Here is a 20,651-nt window from a genome sequence, read left to right as displayed (position 1 = left end):
TAATCACAATAAAAACCACCATGTTCATCAAACTGGTTTGATAAAGACCTCACAAAGATGAGTGAGTGAGTGAGTATGGTTTTACGCCGCTTTCAACAATATTCCAGCAATATCACGGTGGGGGATACCAGAAATGGGCTTCACACATTGTACCCATGTCAGGAATCGAACCCGGGTCTTCGGCATGACGAGCGAATGCGTTAACCACTAGGCTACCCGACAGCCCCCTCACAAAGATTATGCTTCTATAACATGCAACATATGATTTATCAATATTTCCCAACAGACAACCATGACATAAGTTGTAATGTGTACCTTGTTTAAGTTTTGACAACATGGACTTCTCCGCATCCACTGATGCACTTTTCCCAACAAGAAGACGCTTTGCAAGATCCTTCTTGTAGAAAGCTTCAAACACATCCTTCCCTGAAAACATGTTTCATCATGTCAAGTCAATGCTTTCTTTGCATTTTCTCTCTACAACATGAATGTTTTGTTTGTTTGTTTGTTTGTTGTTTAACACCGCACTCAGCAATATTCCAGCTATGAGGCTGCGGTCTGTAAATAATGCAGTCTGGACCATACAATCCAGTGATTAACATCATGTGAATCGATCTATACAACAGGGATACAATGACATGCATCAACCAAGTCAGCAAGTCTGAGCATCCGATCCCGTTAGTTGCCTCTTACAACAAGCACAAGGTTGCTGAAGACCACTTCTAACCCAGACCTTCACGAGAGTTTTCCACTATGAGGTATCTCATTCAAATACCAGCATGCATAGCAGACAGAGAGTGATACAGCAGTGTAAGAAACTGTGTGTGTATGTTTGATGGTCCATGCTGGGTTATACACTAGGGCTGCAACGAATACACTATGAGGTGAATACGATTCATATCATGAATATAGGATAACGAATACGAATATTTATTTACAAATACAATAACAAGTCAAGAGTTGATGTATTATTTATGATATTCAGTGAAACAACAACAAATTCAATTATTTAACATGGTTTGTTAATTATTAATTTATTAAGCATTTATATACTGCACTAGTACTAGTATCTCCTGAAATGAGACAATGACAAGTAACCACAATATGCCCAATTAAATATAAAAGAGTGTTGTCTTTGAAGAAATCTATGCATATAATATGTTCTTATGGTTATTTTAAGGGTCAGGGTATGTAAATGCACATGACTGCATATTCATAAATATTCGATTCTAGTCACTACGAATAACGAATTCAGTTCATGAATGGATACGGTTCGATTCACTGAATACGCGAGTGAATCGTAACAGCCCTATTATACACACGTTCATACATGATTAGTCCAGCTGAAGTGAATCAATTTACAGAATATCCGCTAACGACAAAGAAAACTGCTCTGCTGACAAGGGTAACAGCTCACCATGAATGAACCTAAAGAGCACCATGATCTTGTCTAGAAGTCTCTCCAACTCTTCCTCGGTCGCCTCCTGGGGGAAAAATATCAGAATCAAAATCTGTTTGTTGTTTAATGCTGAAATCAGCATTATTCCACCTACTTGACGGCAGCCTGTAAATAATCAAGTGTGGACCTGACAATCCAGTGACCAATATTGCAAGCAACGATCAACTCCATTGGGGTACGATGCAATCAAGCAAGTGACCTGGCCTGACAATCCTATTCTTTAACTTGTCACCTACAACCAGCATTGGATGCTGGGGGCCAATTCTAACACAGAGTCCCCATGGGATCAAAATCAGTACTCACAAAAGACCATATTACTTTCAATGATACTGGATAATTAGAAGATAATTTCTAACTTCAGCTTATAGTTATAGGACTTAGGGTAAAGGGACAAACCTTGTTTCCTGCTCGTAACTTGGAGTCCACATATTTTGCTGAAATGAAAAGTTATATGTAAATTAAGATGTAAGAGGTGAGGTGGAATTGGGATTTTACGCCATGTCCAGGTTTATTGTACTTAAATAGCGGCGTGCATGCACGTATGTGTAGGGCTGCTTGTACTAGTCCAGACTGATGCCGATTTAAAGTGCTAGCCCAGTGAGAAACCATGCCGCAGTTTAACATGAATACCCCACTCAGACACAGTATACTGACTCCGAGCCGACCAGTCCTTGTTTTAGCCCCTTAACGCCAAGCGCCAGACAGGGTAGCAACAAGTACGATCTTTTAACGTCTTTTGGTATGACGCGGCCTGGGATCGAAACCCGGACCTTCCACTCTCCGGGCAGACGCTCTACCACCAGACCACGGAGGAGGTCTTAGATGTAATACAGAAGGTGACGGTAGTGAAAGTTTAACTCTGCAGTCAGCAGCTACAGAAGCAGCACATGATAATCTGGCCCAGGCAAATCAGTGATGCATGAACAACAACGATGCAACTGAATCAGCCATGTCATACAGCAGGCAGATCATCATGATTCTGTTGACAAGGGTCCTTAATCCCCACAGAGTATTTTGTTTTGTTTTGTTTATGCCGCACTCAGCAATATTTCAGCTATATGATTGCGGTCTGTAAATATTCAAATCAGGACAGGCAATCCATTGATTGACAACAGGAGCATCAGGGATAAACACGAGTGAGTGATTGAGTGATTGAGTGATTGAGTGAGTGAGTTGGTTTAACGCCGCTTTTAACAGTATTCCAGTCATATCGCGGCGTGTCAGCTTAATGTGGGAGGAAAGCCCGAAGTGATGCAGGTCTTAGACGTTTACCACTTTGGTAAAACCCTCGAGCACAGGTATGGTGCTGACAAACCTAGAAACATAATTGGGGCGAACTGGGATTCGAACCCACAATCATAGGTTTCTGGCGTGCCCAAAGGATACAACTCTGCACAGCCAATCACGGCGCCTTAGACGACTGGGCCACCCGTGCCCCCTGGCGACTACGAAACATGTTCAGGCATTAGTTAATTTCTCCTAACATCAACCTATTTCACAAGCCAAAAATGAGCTGGAGAGTTGGATTTCACCAATGGGGTCTACCCACGAGCATCAATCTATGCCATTGGGATATGATGACATGCAGCAACCAAACTTGTGTGCCAGACTACCTGTTCCTGTTAGATGCCTCTTATGACAAGCATGAGCTGCTGAAGACCTATTCTAACTTAGACACCAGAGATACCAAGCATAAAATCTTGGGTTTGAAAAACACAAAGACTTAATTTAGAATGTGTCATATAAAAGCCTCCTTGATTACACATAACAAATAGAGGCAATCTATACACTTGGGTGTTACTCACCTATAAGTTCGGCCGGCTTGTTCTGTCTTTGGTTGATAAAGTTTTCAAAACTATCCTTCATTGCATTGATAAATTTGTCATTACGACCAAAACATGTGCTGATTATGTTGTCGATTTTATCCTTGAAATCTGAAATAATAATAATAACAATCATCATAATGGTAATGTATAGACAAACAAAGAAAATGCGTTGACAACTTCATCAGCACAGTTGACTACTTCATCAGCACATACTTTTCTTTTGGTTCAGTGCTATTGACCTAGTTCGAGATTGGTTTGGTTGGTTTATTGTTTAACGCCTCACTCAGCAGCATTCAAGCTATATGACGGCGGTCTGTAAATAATCGAAGTCTGGACCAGACAATCCAGTGATCAATATCATGAGCATCGATCCACGCAATTGGGATTGATGACATGCATCAACCAAGTCAGCGAGTCTGACCACCTGATCCCGTTTATCGCCTTTTACGACAAGCATAGTCACCTTTTACGGCAAGCATGGGTTGCTGAAGACCTATTCTACCCCGGAATCTTCAAGAGAGGAACTAACTGGAAAATACAGCCGCTTGCAGTAACCTGACTGCTGATCCTTACCTACACTGTAACCTAATTATGAAAACTCAATGATGATGTTTTCTGCTAGCAAAATGGATATTTCTTGAAAAGCACACTTTCAAATATTTGTCATTACTGTAAGTGCCCAAGAGGTAGGATGACATCATATCTACATGATGTGAACTCGGGCGTGGCATGACACAACATTGGAAACACAAGGTGAGGTGAAATGGGGTTTAACGTCGCATCCAAGATTATTGCACTTATATAGCGACGTGCATGCACGTGTATGTGTGTGTGAGCGCATGTACTAGTCCGGACTGATGCCGATTTATAGTGCTAGCACACTGAGATACCATGACGCAGTTTAACATGAATAGCCCACTCAGACACAGTATACTGACTCCGAGCCGACCAGTCCTTGTTTTAGCCCCTTAATGCCGAGCGCCAGACAGGGTTACAACAAGTACCATCTTTTAACGTCTTTTGGTATGATGTGGCTGGGGATCGAACCCCGGACCTTCCGCTCTCCGGGCGGACGCTCTACCATTAGACCACGGAGGCGGTCTGGAAACACAAACATCAAGCACCAACTTGACAAGGTGAAAACTGCAGTTGAGTGTCCCCCACCTAACAAACTCTGCACCATGTCTTTGTCTTTGTCTGAATCATTCTCCTGGTTCACAACTATTACCCGGCCAGTATTCTGAAAGGAGAGCAAGAACGTAAATACACCATGAAAATACAAAAATACACCTCATAGGAGTCAATACCTGCTTTTATGGGGGGAAAGCAGTATTGACGGAGGATGAGGTTGGGATCCATACAAAACAGGTTTTGACCCCATATAAAGTCTACATTTGTTTTATCATATCATAAAGAGACAGAAGCAGATTCAAGATATCAATAGTATATTAGCTACCGTAACATAAGGAGTTTCCAACAAACAGAGACATCTGATTGGCTTAGGTTTGGGGAATGCCAATTCTGGGCTTATCCCATTCTATTTTTAGTAACTCAATACATCAAATTATTAGACCTTACTTTGAGTCAATATGTGTTTCTGTCCAATGATATTTGACAACTTCTCGGCAGTAATCTTTGCATAAACATAATTACTGTATTCGGCTTTATAAGGGCCCCTCTCTAATAAGCGCCCACTGAGGTATTTGCTAAGCATGCACACAGCGTTAGAAATTGGCACTAATCCTGTAGTCCTTGCCAAACTGCCCAATGGTAAAGGTATCATAAGGACTAGTAGAAATGTGCCCTTTTTAAGGGTTTTGCTATTTGTTATCATTATAAGGACTAGTGGACGAAAACTGTTAGTTTCTAACCCTGTGCACATAGTATTATTTGTAAGAGGCATATCTCTCAAGGGTAAAATACGTACACAGATTCTTTTCTGCCTTCGCCAAACCACGCATTTTACCATCTTTCAATTCTCTTTTTTAACCAAGATTGCACTCTCATAAGCGCCCCCTTTTCTGATTTTGAGAGCGCTCTGGGCGCTTATTATGCCAAATACGGTATTAATTTTATCAAGGTCGCCATCTAATCTCTACTTTCTCACTTCCCCTGGCTCCAACATCATGACTTCTGGGTGGTTCATACATATTGCCCAGTCAGACAACACACAACCACACAGCAGTCATGGGTACACTTCCAGATATTTAATTCTAATCAAGGATACCTCCCAGTAAGCTTTCTTGCTCAAAAGGTATTGCTGCCTTTGCACAAAGGCTGTTGAAGAAAATGTTTAGTGTCTAGTGTTCCATGACTGAATTGTCTTTAATGTCGCTTATTAAACCTAATATTCATAGGGATTTACAACAGGATGTTCTTGTTTGTTTGTTTGTTTTGTTGTTTGTTTGATTGTTGTTAAAGACCACATTCTGCAATAGTACAGCTATATGACGGTGGTCTGTAAATAATCGAGTCTGGACCTGACAATCCAGTGATTGACATCATGAGCATCAATTGGGATGCGATGACATGCATCAACCTAGTCAGTGAGCCTGACCATCTGATCCCATTAGTCGCCTCTTACAACAATAATAGTCGCCTTTTGCGGCAAGATGGGTTGCTGAAGACCTATTCTACCCCCGATCTTCCCGGGTCAACTCCAGGATGTAACCTGACCTTGATGTAGAGTCCGAAGGACAGGAAGAGTTGTCGCAGACCGTCCCGGACCCTGTTGAACAGCTGGAACAGGAGGGTCATGTCCGGAATCCTGTTGGCGTCCAGAAGCTGGTCTAAGCCTGAAGAGAAACACATCCAATGTCACAAACTCACAGGTAATCAAAGTTAAAATGACGAAACTTGCAATCTACTGATAATGATATTTGCTTGATAACAGTTACTAACACGATAGCCGCAATTATAATATTGAGTGAGTAACCAGAGTAAGAAGTTCATCCTCTATCTTGTCATCAATAACAGATTCACATCCTCACTGCCACTTAAAGATGCTACTGATATTCACTGTCAAATATGGCCTGTATTACCACCTCATATCAGAAACATAAACTTGAGTGAATTCATCTCACGAAATCCATGCCATCTTAAACTTACCAAGTCATTTAGTTTCATTGCAAATATTAGGGCGGTCGGGTAGCCTAGTGGTTAAAGCGTTCGCCCGTCACGCCGAAGACACGGGTTCGATTCCCGACATGGGTACAATGTGTGAAGCCCATTTCTGGTGTCCCCCGCCTTAATATTGCTGGAATATTGCTAAAAGCGGCGTAAAACTATACTCAGTCAGTCAGTCATTGCAAATATTAGAAATAATTATTTACATTTATTGAAGAAAACAGCACTCCATTAACGAACAAAATGGTTCCCTGGCCTATATTTCTGCCATTCAGGCCATCATTTTCACAGGTATTCTCACGAGTACTGGCATCAGTATGTGCCTCTGGGCTACAGTTCTAGGGTCTGTTCCACAAAGGGATCAGAGCACTAAGGTGATACTTAACATAGACTTACAACTGTTGTAGCTCTACGTTCACTTTGTTGGACGGAGCCCTGATATTGATGAACTGTGCATAGAATGCTGGGGACTACATCTAAGCTGGCATCCCCACATCTTCCCAAGGCAAGGGAGTTAACTGACTTTAAAAGTCCAGTTGCCACCCTTGCCGAACTAGGCTGGAATTACTGGGCTCGATCGTAGCGCCACCAGTGGCTATTACCAATTTTGTCCCTTCTAAGCCTCTCCTATGGACCAATCAGATTCCACCTCTTGTATCACTTGCTTTTGCTTCACACAAAATGGTGGCGCCCAGTCAGGACGATCTGATTGATAATCAAGATCTATATTGTGATAAAATGGGTCTTACATCGCGAAATGCATCAAATCACGTGAGCACCTTGATTAAAAACATGAATAGATTTAGAAAATATCTGCTGACAACGAATTGGCAATGCACATGCTTTGCAAATCCTGCAATTGATCGAAATCTGCATGACAGTTTACGAACCAGATTTTGATTTCGGTGCATGATTTTGATTGGACTATGCATAGACTTGTTAGTCCAGACAAAACGTAACTCCATAATACCAGCCTAGTTCCGCAAGGGTGGAAACTGGACTTTTATAGTCAGTTAACTCTCTTGCCTCGGGGAGATGGCATCCCCAGGGGACAATGTACTTACCTTTCTGCAGTATCTGGTGTAAATGCTGTTCCAGCAGCTGTCTTTCCACACACATCACCAAGGCTTTCCTGCAACAGTACAATCATAAAGGTGACTGTTGGGTTAGTTGAACTATTATGATTGTACTGCAATACTACCCTACATTATTGCAATACTTGTCAACTTGTCAACTTTTACAACAGTATTTGATGGAGTTAAACCAAGTTTAAGTCTGGGTATTTATATTAATCAATGTTATGAAAATCGCAAAGTCAGCCATTTTCACCGTCGCGATTTACATCAAAGGGATGTAACTCTTATCTGCAGTTGTAATCCTTGCTAATCAACACACGACAGGCTTGAAATTTGACTGTTTTCTTATGCATAGTTGAAGTTTTAATCTGACTACTTGACAATTGAAACTAGAGACTGTTAAGCATACTATCAACACTACCAGTGGAGTTTATATATTCCTATTGACATAGTACAATCATGGGGCAAACAATTGCAACACATAGTTATTTCGTTAATCTCCTAATAGGTATTGACATATCAAACTGCTTCCTCAGCAATACTATTTGTAAACTATCCAGGGGGAGGCCTCAGGTATTTTTAAAATAAAAAGATGTGCTGACACATTGTGCTTGAGTAACAAGATTTTGTCAAATTTAGACCTGTGAAGATCCGGGTAGAATAGGTCTTCAGCAACCCATGCTTGTCATAAAAGGCGACTATGCTTGTCGTAAGAGGCGACTAACGGGATCGGGTGGTCAGGCTCACTGACTTGGTTGATGCATACCATCGTATCCCAAATGCGTGGATCGATACTCATTATGTCAATCACTGGATTATCTGGTCCAGACTTGATTATTAACAGACTGTCGTCGTATAGCTGGAGATGTTTGCTGATGCAGCATAAATAATACACTAATGTTTATTTGGGATCATGTTGATCATATTAAGAGATTTTGTATAATATATGTTGAAATGTGAATTTAAGGAGCCAAATAGTTCTTTGTGAACTAACAGGACCACCATTTTGGGCTGATGCACCTGAATCATGAGATAGAAGTGCATGAAATGTTCAGGGATGATTGATACAGATAGTGGAGATCAATGTCACACTGACCTAGCCAGGTTGTAATTGAGCATGTCTCCCAGTTATCATTACAAACTAATATCCAATACTGGATGAACCCATGACTCACTGGTGAGTCTCCTGTTACAGCCAGCACGGGGCAGGAGGGAACAGAGATGTAGCTGGATGAACCCATGACTCACAGGTGAGTCACTGGTTACAGCAAGCACTGGGCAGGAGGGAACAGAGATGTATCTGGATGAACCCATGACTCACAGGTGAGTCTCCTGTTACAGCAAGCACGGGGCAGGAGGGAACAGAGATGTAGCTGGATGAACCCATGACTCACAGGTGAGTCTCCTGTTACAGCAAGCATGGGGCAGGAGGGAACAGAGATGTAGCTGGATGAACCCATGACACACAGGTGAGTCACCTGTTACAGCAAGCACGGGGCAGGAGGGAACAGAGATGTAGCTGGATGAATCCATGACACACAGGTGAGTCACCTGTTACAGCAAGCACGGGGCAGGAGGGAACAGAGATGTATCTGGATGAACCCATGACTCACAGGTGAGTCTCCTGTTACAGCAAGCACGGGGCAGGAGGGAACAGAGATGTAGCTGGATGAATCCATGACACACAGGTGAGTCACCTGTTACAGCAAGCACGGGGCAGGAGGGAACAGAGATGTAGCTGGATGAACCCATGACACACAGGTGAGTCTCCTGTTACAGCAAGCACGGGGCAGGAGGGAACAGAGATGTAGCTGGATGAACCCATGACTCACAGGTGAGTCTCCTGTTACAGCACGCACGGGGCAGGAGGGAACAGAGATGTAGCTGGATGAACCCATGACTCACAGGTGAGTCACCTGTTACAGCACGCACGGGGCAGGAGGGAACAGAGATGTAGCTGGATGAACCCATGACTCACAGGTGAGTCACTGGTTACAGCAAGCACGGGGCAGGAGGGAACAGAGATGTAGCTGGATGAACCCCTGACTCACAGGTGAGTCTCCTGTTACAGCAAGCACGGGGCAGGAGGGAACAGAGCTGTAGCTGGATGAACCCATGACACACAGGTGAGTCTCCTGTTACAGCAAGCATGGGAGGGAACAGATGTAGCTGGCATCTAACTGGATAGGAAGGGTCAGCCTGACCTTATTATCTCCACACTTGATATCAGTGCTTAACACTAACACTGGTTCGAGTCTAGTATATTTTATCAATGACCAGTACAATTAAACAAATGGTGGTCCAGTGTCATTTTGGGAAATAACAAAGTAATTTAAGCATGTACGACTTTGGAAGATCGAGTCTGGGACACCCATCCCTCATCAGTAATTGATTCTTACAAACCAGTTGGCTTTCAACTGAAAATCACATGAGTTAAGTCAATGTATACAGTTAAAAAACATTAATTTGATAACATCTAGAAATATCAACACAAAATGTGTACAATTTGTGAGTGAGTGAGTGAGTGAGTGAGTTGGGTTTAACGCCGCTTTTAACAGTATTCCAGTTATATCACGGCGTGTCAGCTTAATGTGGGAGGAAAGCCCGAAGTGATGCAGGTCTCAGACGTTTTCTACATCGGTGAAACCCACGAGCACGGGTATGGTGCTGACAAACCTAGAAACATAATCGGGGTGAACCGAGATTCGAACCCACAATCATAGAATTCTGGCGTGCCCAAGGGACGCAACTCTGCACAGCGAATCGCGGCACCTTAGACGACTGGGCCACCCGTGCCCCCAGTACAATTTGTGACCAGTACTCATTCACATAAATCAACCAACTATTGACAACATCAAGGAACAATGGCTAATTAATACCACATGGTTAATCTTACTTTGTTGACTGGTCCAAGTAGTGGAGGAGTCTTTCATTTTCCTCATTGAGACGTTTGTCCACATGGGCAAGGTATTCAGGCACCTGTAGACACACCATACACCATCAACTACTTGAAATATTCCTCAACAGACAAATACAGCATTCAAATTTCTCTAAAGACTAGTCAGAGGACTAGTCGAAACCATATTTCACCGGTCTTGTTTGCAGCTAGTCTGCATGAACGATGTTTACACTGTTTACATTTTCTGTCAGTTTTATTCAGTTCCTATTTGTAGCAAAATTGGAGCATAAAGAACTGGTTCAGACTTATCCTCAAATGCTACTAGTCAAAGAGGACTACCATCAGTGGACATCTTCAGCACAATTTAGTAGTTTCGGGCTAGTAGGCCAGCCAGCTAGTGCAAATTTCAAAGGCTGCAAATGTGCAAAGTATTCTTAATGTGATTGGGTACATGTATCACATGATTGTTACTTATTGGAGAAGCATTAGAATTTAAATGAGGTTGGTGATATGTACCTATCTTGTGGAAAATCACATTTTGTGCAGAATTTTGCATTTATCTGCATCAGAATATTAACATTTGAGTCAAAAGCTGGTTTTAAATGTGTAAATGGATATTTATGTCCTTTGGGAGTGAAGTTGACATGTATTATTGCTTACTGCAAATGCATGTCTGTATGTTTACACTAGTGATTTCAAGATTCACTTCAATAAGCAACTCCAGCCATGGATAACTTTGTCATAAAAAAGCCTGCCACTGGTCAAACAGGTACAAAACTATGAAATACACTTAGCTTAAAAATTTGCACAATTGTGCACAGATTTATCAATAATTGGTTGCAGAATTTACAAAAAACTGACCTCAAATCTTTTGGCCACGGAATAAAGCAGGGACTGCTTCCTAGTCTAAGCCTAACCACCCAATCCCATTAGTCGCCTTTTACGACAAGCATAGTCGCCTCTTACGGCAAGCATGGGTTGTTGAAGAACTATTCTCTACCTGGATCTTCACGGGTCTATGTCAAGCACGGGTACAAGTACATGTTCTGTCACAGAGTCCCTAGTGCACATCAACATGAGTGAGTGAGTGAGTTGGGTTTAACGCTGCTTTTAACAGTATTCCAGTTATATCGTGGCGTGTCAGCTTAATGTTGGAGGAAAGCCCGAAGTGATGCAGGTCTCAGACGTTTACCACTTCGGTGAAACCCACGAGCACGGGTATGGTGTTGACAAACCTAGAAACATAATCGGATTCGAACAGAGATTCGAACCCACAATCATAGGTTTCTGGCGTGCCCAAGGGACGCAACTCTGCACAACGAATCGTGGCGCCTTAGACGACTGGGCCACCCGTGCCCCCGCCGATCAACATGACAATGTTCACAAAAAAGAGCAGCTTGAATGTAATGCCAAGACTTTCATAAACTAGAAAGCTGTAGGAAGATGTGTGGTAGAGGTGCTTACATCTCTCTCCTGCATCAGCTGCTGTCCCTCTGCTGCGTACAGCTGTTCTGTGGCATCCAGGAATTTCTTTTCAAAGGAATCATGGTAGATCTGCAAGTCACGAGTTTAGATAAGTCAGAATGTGGGTTTGAAGCTACTTGGAATAGCAGTGCTTGGGAAATTTACTATCTGGGTACCCCACCCTAGCCGGGAGTCTGCTGTAGGTCTCAAGATTTGGGCACAAAATGTTTGAATGGAAACTGTTTAACTGAAACCCTGGTAAAAACTATTTAGATACATGTGTAATATGATCTGCTCATGCGTACACTAAAGTTGACGGAAGCTTTATCTTTTCTCAAACATAGAAAAGTCAGAAGGAATGTGTGCATAGTAAGAAATGTGAACATTAGCGACTTGTAGTGTAACCACATTAAACAATATATCACGTGACTAACCACGGGTCTGGGTTGTCCTGTGGGTAAACACGTCCTACTCAGGACCAACCCGACAGGAGTACCCGAGTTACCCATCCCAGCCCTAGTTGAACTTAACCATAAAAGTCAAAGGGTCTTTGCCCTTTTGTTAAAAGTCAAATATTAAGGGGATCCTAGTTTTACTTAGAACTATAGAAGGCCTCCAGGACCTCCCTTTATTGTTGAACACATTAACAGATTGATCAGTATTTCTGTTGTATCACACAGTGTCATCTAGATGTGAGTGGATGGATGTAGTAGACATCTGGACAAAATTCTTAAACTATCTTGGCATGTGTGATGACCAGGAATTACCCATCTTCCCCAGGCAAGGGAGTTAACTGAGGGTAAAAGTCCAGTTTCCACCCTTGCCGAACTAGGCTGGAATTTCTGGGCTCGATCATAGCATTGGGCCTATTTTAGTGGCTAGCACTTTAAAATCGGCATCAGTCCGGACTAGTACAAGCAGCCACAGACACACGTGTAAGTGCAATAATCTTGGATGCGATGTTAAACCCCATTTCCCCCACCACAATATAACACCATAATTCCAGCCTAGTTCAGCAAGGGTTGAAACTTGACTAGTATATTCAGTTAACTCCCTTGCCTCGGAAAGATGGGAATTAACATGAGACAGCATGTTATTTATACACATCAGCTTATACCAATAAGCTGGTAGTATGACCATTACATACCTGTAAATCAGACAACATCCTGAGGAGACTTTTCAGCAACTGTCGGTTAACTGCCTCGCCATTGCGTTCCCTCTCGATCAGCTTCAACAAGCCATCAACAGTCCTTGCCTCCACCGTCTTGTGACTGATTATGTTGGCGCGGAAGAGATCAAGACCCATATCCCTGGAATCACACATGCATGGTTAATACTTGACCCTCGATGAAAGCCTTTTACACAACTCTATCTATTCATTCAAATACAATCAAAATCATTTTACACTCACCAAATTGAAAGAATTGCAGAATTCTGAAGTACATATGTCCTATCCAGGAACAGGAATATACTGCGAATCATTATCTGAAAAGATAATAGAGAATAAGATCCCTGAAACTTTCAAGATTGCATGTTTGTTTGTTGTTTAACGCCGCACTCAGCAATATTCCAGCTATATGGCGGCGGTATGTAATTAATCGAGTCTGGACCAGACAATCCAGTGATTGACATCATGAGCATCGATCCACGCAATTGGGATACAAAGACATGCATCTACCAAGTCCAAGTCAGCAAGCCCAACCACCTGATCCTGTTAGTCGCCTCTTACGACAAGCATAGTCGCCTTTTTTCGGCAAGCATGGGTTGCTGAAGACTTATTCAAGCCCGGAATCAGTAATACATGAACATGGCAATCATTTACTCAATAGCATCATTTGTTACTATTTTGTTACTTTTCAGTTACAACAGTCTTCATCAACTTACCATTTGTCGACAATGGTTTTGCCAGCAATTGTCTATCAGCTTAAGAAACTGTTCATAATCCAATGTGTCTGTACACCGCATTAAGGAAACATTGCTACCATCTCAGATACAAGTACTGATGTTCATGCTGATGGTCATTCATCATTATTTCAGAGAGGTATGTGGGTGGGTGGGTGAGTTGGGGTTAACGCCGCTTTCAAAAGTATTTCAGTCATATCACGGCGTGTCAGCTTAATGTGGGAGGAAAGCCCGAAGTGATGCAGGTCTCAGACGTTTACCACTTCAGTCAAACCCACGAGCACGGGTATGGTGCTGACAAACCTAGAAACATAATCAGGGCAAACCGGGATTCGAACCCACAATCATAGGTTTCTGGCATGCCAAAGGAATGCAACTCAGCACAGCGAATTGCGGCGCCTTGGACGACTGGGCCACCCGTGCCCCCAGAGGTATGTGGGACTAAATTAGATGAAGTATGAATAAGTTAGGTTAATGACAACACTTATCTCAACCAATCACTTAAACATCTTTTTCAGATCAAATTTACATTCTACCAACACAATAATAATGCTTGATTCTGATCAGTCAAAAAAAGACTAAGGTCAGATACCGTATTCGACGTAATAAGCGCCCAGGGCGCTCTCAAAAGTAAAATAGGAGGCTCTGATTACAATATTATTTTGATGAAAAAAAAAACAGAGTTGAAAGATCATAAATTTCATGGTTTATGCTGACAGCCTGCAATGTTTATATACAACAGATATATTTTTCCAGAATTTAATTGCCCATAAATAAGGTTGCATATAACACACGAATAAATAAGTCTTGTGTACATTGATCAATCGGAAGGGTTGCTAATTTGAATTGTTCACTAGCCAATATATTAGCAAATATCACTGTGGGCACTTATTACGTCAAATACAGTATCTAATTCCATTTGATACCTCAAAATTAACATGCCTTTTCATACAAAACAGCAGGATTCAGCTATACTTCAGTATATTTCCATTAGCAATGGTAAAAGTCTGGTTCCAAGTTAAAATAAGAGGTATCTAATCTACAGTTAGATTACTCAAAATTTCAAAAACAGTAGGTTTTATCTTTTTAAACACATTCTTTCAAAAACATCTTTGTCAAATTCTTAAATGACATAAGATCCAGTGCCCATAACACGTTCAAGGACTCAAAGACCCCCACTTTAGGTCAAACCCTTATAAAGGATATCCCAAGAACTGGTTCAGGTTGGCTTTGACGTGATCTTCACAGATGTGTTTGAGTTGGTCATACAGGCTAGCTGACATCTTGTAGGAGCACATATTCTCCACAGCCTGATAGAGCTCCTCCAGGCTGTAACGGATGGAGCAGCTCTTGTGGATAGCATCTACAGCCTCACCCAACTTCTTCCAAGTCTCCTGCTGAAAGTTCTCTGGCATCTTTGGTTTTTCTGCAAAAAATATTTATTTTTAATTGGAGACTTAAGACACAGGATTTCACAAGGTTTGATGGCTGGAGAGTGATTGTGGTCTCATACTATTAGTATTATCTTGAGTATAGTACAAAATTTGGAAGTCATGACAGCATTTGAGAAACCTTAACATTATTGTTGCACAGCATAAATAAAATATATAAGCACACAATCTTTAGCCTACAAAAGACAACTTACTACTAAAAATAACAAATACGCTGTGAGTGAGTGAGTTGGGTTTAACGCTACTTTTAACAGTATTCCAGTTATATTGTGGTGTGTCAGCTTAATGTGGGAGGAAAGCCCGAAGTGATGCAGGTCTCGGACGTTTACTACTTCGGTGAAACCCACGAGCACGGGTATGGTGCGGACAAACCTAGAAACATAATCGGGGCGAACAGAGATTCAAACCCACAATCATAGGTTTCTGGCATGCCCAAGGGACGCAACTCTGCACAGCAAATCGCGGCGCCTTAGACGACTGATACGCTGATAGTCTAGACGGTACCCTGTGAATCCAGACACCCACCCACCAACCATTGTGACGTCATCAGTTACCTTTACATCACAATCAAATGACATCACTAATCTCTCTGCCACTGATGCTGGTTACTGGTACTTTCTATGCTAAAGACTCTGCTTATTACTGTTTACAAACTGAAAAAGCTGGCAGCATGATTTTTAAGAATTTCATCCATGTCTTTTAATATCAAACATATCAACATGAGTTGATAAAAGTTTAAACCTCTGAGACTTGGTGCAGAGTATTAAACATATATCAACATGTGTTAACACATTTGATATAAAAAGAAACGAGAGTGAGATTCTCGATATATCCTGCTACATCAGGGATTTATCTTGGATTCCAAACTAAGTACCCTTGACAGACAAATTGGGGGGAAAAAAGGTAATTTTGTTCAAAATTGGGATTTTTCTAAAAAGTACTTCATTTCATATATATATTAACATCAATGAAAAAATGTACTTAAAACTAAAAAGAACAGCTTCTTCATGTCTAGTGGTTCTGTTATTAGTGAAATGCAAGTCGCCTCTGCAAAGCAATAACATGACTTGGCAAATTTAAAATTTGAATTTGGGAATTGTTACCAATAGTGAACACTGTGTTCCCTCGCTATTGCGCTCTTCAGTATAGCGCTAACTCAGTTATTGCCCACGGTAAAGCCCCCTACAACTCCACCTCGGATGGTCTATAACACCCATCAATTATTGGGTCCCCAAAGGTAGCATTGTAGCAAGGATCACTGTATTTGCTGAAAATTGAGGCCGAAGGTCAGCCTCTCAGCAGGTCTAGATAAATCCATGTACCTAGTGGTCCTGACAGCAATCCTTATAAGCATCGTTCTTTATCATGTATTCACCGACCCAAAATGTATTTGGTCAAAGGACTTAACTTTAACTGTATAATCAACACAATCTCACCGCATCACCAGGGATGGAAATTAGAAAGAGCTTGCTAGTCTACATGGTCTAAATGTTTCACTAATAAATGTAATAAGTATTCCAACAGCTGTTTGAACAGTGTTTTTATTATCCCCAGTTGTGCTAGTAGACTTTCTAGGTTAATTTTGATCCCTGATCAATATTGATGCACATGCCTTCATTTTTTTACATGGGGGATTCCTCCATATGAGAAACTGTAGGCTGTATATATCATTGTATGGCTTTCATTTCACAGTTTTAGAGTGAATGAGTTTTTTGTCCATTCCACTCACATCATAGTGAGAGCCACCAAAACTGCACTGCACACATTGGCAAATAATGTTTGATTCTTTTGTTTATGAATTGGCCATAATGTCCAATTTCCAAGTCATCAAATAACCTACTGTTACAGAATAAACAGCATCAACAAAAGGCTCAAAATACTTCCTCTCAAATGAGTGGGAAAGCTGCTTCCACTAAAGATACTACAAACATAACTGCCTTATTCAGGGTTCCAGATAATATTCTGAGCCCCTGAGTATTTACTTACACGTTCATCATTCTTTGGGTACGACAGTAAACTACAGTTATAACGACCTCTAAGGGACCACTAATTTTAGTTTGTTATAACCGTAGTTCGTTATAAACATACATACAGCAAATGGCCGGGACCCCCAAACCAGTTTGTTATATCCGCCAGTTCTTTATAAGGGTGTGTGTTATAAACATAGTTTACTGTAATAGATTTTATTGGGTATTCAGTATATTTTCACTCCCCTGGGTCCGATCTAATGGGTATTTACAGACATTTCATAAATAATTCTCCTCAAAACGCTGTTTCACATAGCTTCTAATTTGTATCTGTTGTGTACTGCTCCAAGTGTGTGAGATGTTACATATACTCATAACAGTGACATACATGTCTAGCTAACAATACGTGTGATACCTTAATTTGATCAGTAAATAGAAAAATACATGTACACTAGTTGAAAAGGATACACTGGGCAATCAAGAGTGTCGTTATACTATTTTGACATTTTTCATGTGCATTTGTCCTCAAGCAACTCAAAATTACTTGAGTATTGGTGATTTTTTTTGCGTATTTGAGTAAGGTTATCTGGAGCTCTGGTGATTCAAGACACTCAGGAATCTATTCTTGGTAAAGACAGTTTATTCCATCAGTGTAAATGTCATATTGTAAGTCCCTTTATCAGTGAAATCTGATTGTACGAATGCAAGCTATTGTGATAATGGTCATGAAATAAATGTATATTCTGTTCTAAAATTCACAATCACTATGGTTACTAAATACTAAACAGGGATTTACCGGAATGGAGATCTTGCGTTACATGAATAAAAATTAGGAATGGATGCAAAACAGTCCCACAAGTATGGATGTTGGAATGATTGAAACAAATTAATATGATGCAAATATGATTTATCTGATATTTCAGTTCTATAGTGAGTGAGTGAGTTGGGTTTAACGACGCTTTTAACAGTATTCCAGTTATATCACGGCGTGTCAGCTTAATGTGGGAGGAAAGCCCGAAGTGATGCAGGTCTCAGACGTTTACCACTTCGGTGAAACCCACGAGCACGGGTATGGTGCTGACAAACCTAGAAACATAATTGGGGCCCACAATCATAGGTTTCTGGCGTGCCCAAGGGATGCAACTCTGCACAGCGAATCGGGGCGCCTTAGACAACTGGGCCACCCGTGCCCCCCTTCAGTTCTATAACGAAAAGTTAATGTCTGGAAGTCCATACCAGATTTAATGCACTTTATCACCAAATTTTGATTCAAACAAAGAAATCCCCACACTTAATAAGAAATTCGTAGCCACTCTCACCTTATTCAGTTGTTGACACAATTTACGGTGAATTTGTAGATAACCCTGGAGTAAATTCATAGACACATTTATATGATGGTGTTGGTATTTTTAGTTTTCAGATAGTAGTCAGGAAAGTATATCCAAGCTGAGACAGACAATTGGTGAGTGGAATACAGGAATACTGTACTATTATTGTCAGCGTTAGAAATTGGCACTAGTCCTGTAGTCCTTGCCAAACTGCCCAATAGTTAAGGTATCCTAAGGCCGAGTAGATATTTGCCATTTTTAAGGATTTTGCTATATGTTATCATTATAAGGACTAGTGGACTAAACCTGTTAGTTTCTATTGCTGATTGCTATTACCATTTTGTTTTCAGGTAATAATAAGGTAAATAAGTCCAAGCCGAGACGGACAATTGGTGAGTTGAGTATAGAATTACATCTTAAAATTTAAGATTTGAAATACATTTGCCACGTAATAATTCAATATTTATATGTAATAAATCATAATTCAGTTCTATTCCTCTATTGGTTTTGTTTTTTCTACGAAATTCACCGTGAATATTGTCTACAAGTTTGAAGTGGCTACCAATTCTCCATGGCTACGAATTGGTTTGGTTACAAACTTGCCCACAGCCTCCCTACTAAGCATGAAGCATCACACATACTTTGTATTTTGTTTGCTGTTGTTACATTAGTCACCCTGGGAGAACAATTCTAATGCCTTGGACACCAAATATTTATTACCGAGGGTTCTCAGGATTTGCAAAATATAGACCAAGGTTAATGCTTAAACTATACATGGGAAACCAACTAAAATTACACATAAAAAATCAGAGAAGGATAGATGTCGCATATATGAAATTGCTTCCTCGTTCTCCAGTGGCTTCAGTGACATCTTACTCCTTTCCATCAGAAGCACAATCACTGTAACAAATCATGAACAGGACCTAAATATGATTAATGCAATGCCAGTTTCTATCAGAAACCCACATCCAAGCTAAAACCATGAGTGGGCTGTCAGCTCAAGAACATGGATACATAGCCTATATGACTGACAGCAGAGAATACGTTACACTGGCCACACAAATCTGTATCAAAACTTGTTCAAAAACTACAAAGAATAATTATCAATTTCCCTGCTGATTTGATAGATAATTTACTATCAAATCATTTATGATTTCATGATTTGAGTATCTATGCTTTCATAACAAATGATTAGTCACTCCTGTCTCAACTTTCTGATTGGAAAATGTTTTGTTTTGATTGGTGATGCCAACCTTTGAAATTCTTGATGACCAACTTCTTTGCAGCCCCTGGTTTATTATTAGCAAGCGGAGATGCGTGTCTAGCGATCCCATTACTGGGGCTTGTGAGGGCTGAGAAGTTCGGTCTTCTTTGCGAATCCGTCATTGTTGATTGCGAACTGTCCTCTAATTTCTTGTTTGGAGGAGAGTTATTTTCGTGACTAACTCGGCGTCGTTTATGATTAGAAGCGTCTTCACCCTTGTTTTGATCTGTAAGAGCACGCTTGCTTGCGCTTGAGAGAGGCATGCATTACGCTTTAGGCCAGAAACTGGCCTGAAATTCCCCAAGAAAGAAAGTTTGTTATTATTTGGAGACGAAGAATAAGATTTCCCAGCTGAACTAGACAAATATGGCGGAAATTCTCGTGTGAGTTCTCGCGAAGGGGAGGTAACTCTATCTTGTGATCACTTGCTTCTCTATTTTTAACTCACCTGTGGCTGGTTAATCCGCGCCTTGTCACAACAATAAGTTGCCATGATTCAAAATATGCAAAAATAGCTATTTTTTGTTGAAAAAAATCGTAGTTTCCATACCACAGTGTTTTATATATAAATATACCATTTTTAACAAGGTTTTCAAGTCTACAAGTAGGGAGTAGATCTAGTTGATGTTACAAACATCACATCTATATATATCTGGCACATCTTGGCAACTGTAACGGAACAGATTATAATTATGTACGGCTTTGTTTAAAATGATTATAGCGAGACAAACAACTACATTTTACCAAAAGTGAAGTCGATAACTTTATAACTTTACAACGCGTAGAAATCTAGCTTTTTTTATAAAATGTTTAATTGGGGTGCAGACTAAAACGGCCCCTCGACAAAACGTCGGCGGTTTGTCTGGCGAAAACGGCACCGCATTTGGCG

At 40.9% G+C, this 20,651-nt stretch overlaps 1 protein-coding gene across 1 annotated transcript in view; it reads right to left on the bottom strand.

Moving 5' to 3' along the window:
* LOC139447235 (cullin-4A-like) overlaps nt 1-20,133 on the bottom strand; it is a 36,325-nt gene extending 16,192 nt beyond the window's left edge. The window contains exons 1-14 of the mRNA XM_071228492.1: nt 19,752-20,133; nt 14,959-15,178; nt 13,735-13,804; nt 13,262-13,335; nt 12,998-13,160; nt 11,851-11,940; nt 10,384-10,466; nt 7,476-7,543; nt 5,962-6,080; nt 4,450-4,525; nt 3,265-3,393; nt 1,856-1,893; nt 1,418-1,484; nt 316-426 (exon numbers count right to left, since the gene is read on the bottom strand). Of these exons, the coding sequence (XP_071084593.1) occupies nt 316-426; nt 1,418-1,484; nt 1,856-1,893; nt 3,265-3,393; nt 4,450-4,525; nt 5,962-6,080; nt 7,476-7,543; nt 10,384-10,466; nt 11,851-11,940; nt 12,998-13,160; nt 13,262-13,335; nt 13,735-13,804; nt 14,959-15,178; nt 19,752-20,025 (1,582 nt within the window). The 5' untranslated portion in view covers nt 20,026-20,133. The remainder of the gene's footprint in view (nt 1-315; nt 427-1,417; nt 1,485-1,855; nt 1,894-3,264; nt 3,394-4,449; nt 4,526-5,961; nt 6,081-7,475; nt 7,544-10,383; nt 10,467-11,850; nt 11,941-12,997; nt 13,161-13,261; nt 13,336-13,734; nt 13,805-14,958; nt 15,179-19,751) is intronic.
* Between the last annotated feature and the right edge of the window lie 518 nt (nt 20,134-20,651).

The sequence above is a fragment of the Haliotis cracherodii genome, unplaced genomic scaffold (assembly GCF_022045235.1).
Source record: "Haliotis cracherodii isolate W230 unplaced genomic scaffold, xgHalCrac1.p SCAF_7, whole genome shotgun sequence".
Taxonomy (NCBI): domain Eukaryota; kingdom Metazoa; phylum Mollusca; class Gastropoda; order Lepetellida; family Haliotidae; genus Haliotis; species Haliotis cracherodii.
Note: the sequence above shows the minus strand (reverse complement) of the source record. Positions and strands in the feature narration are given on the sequence as shown.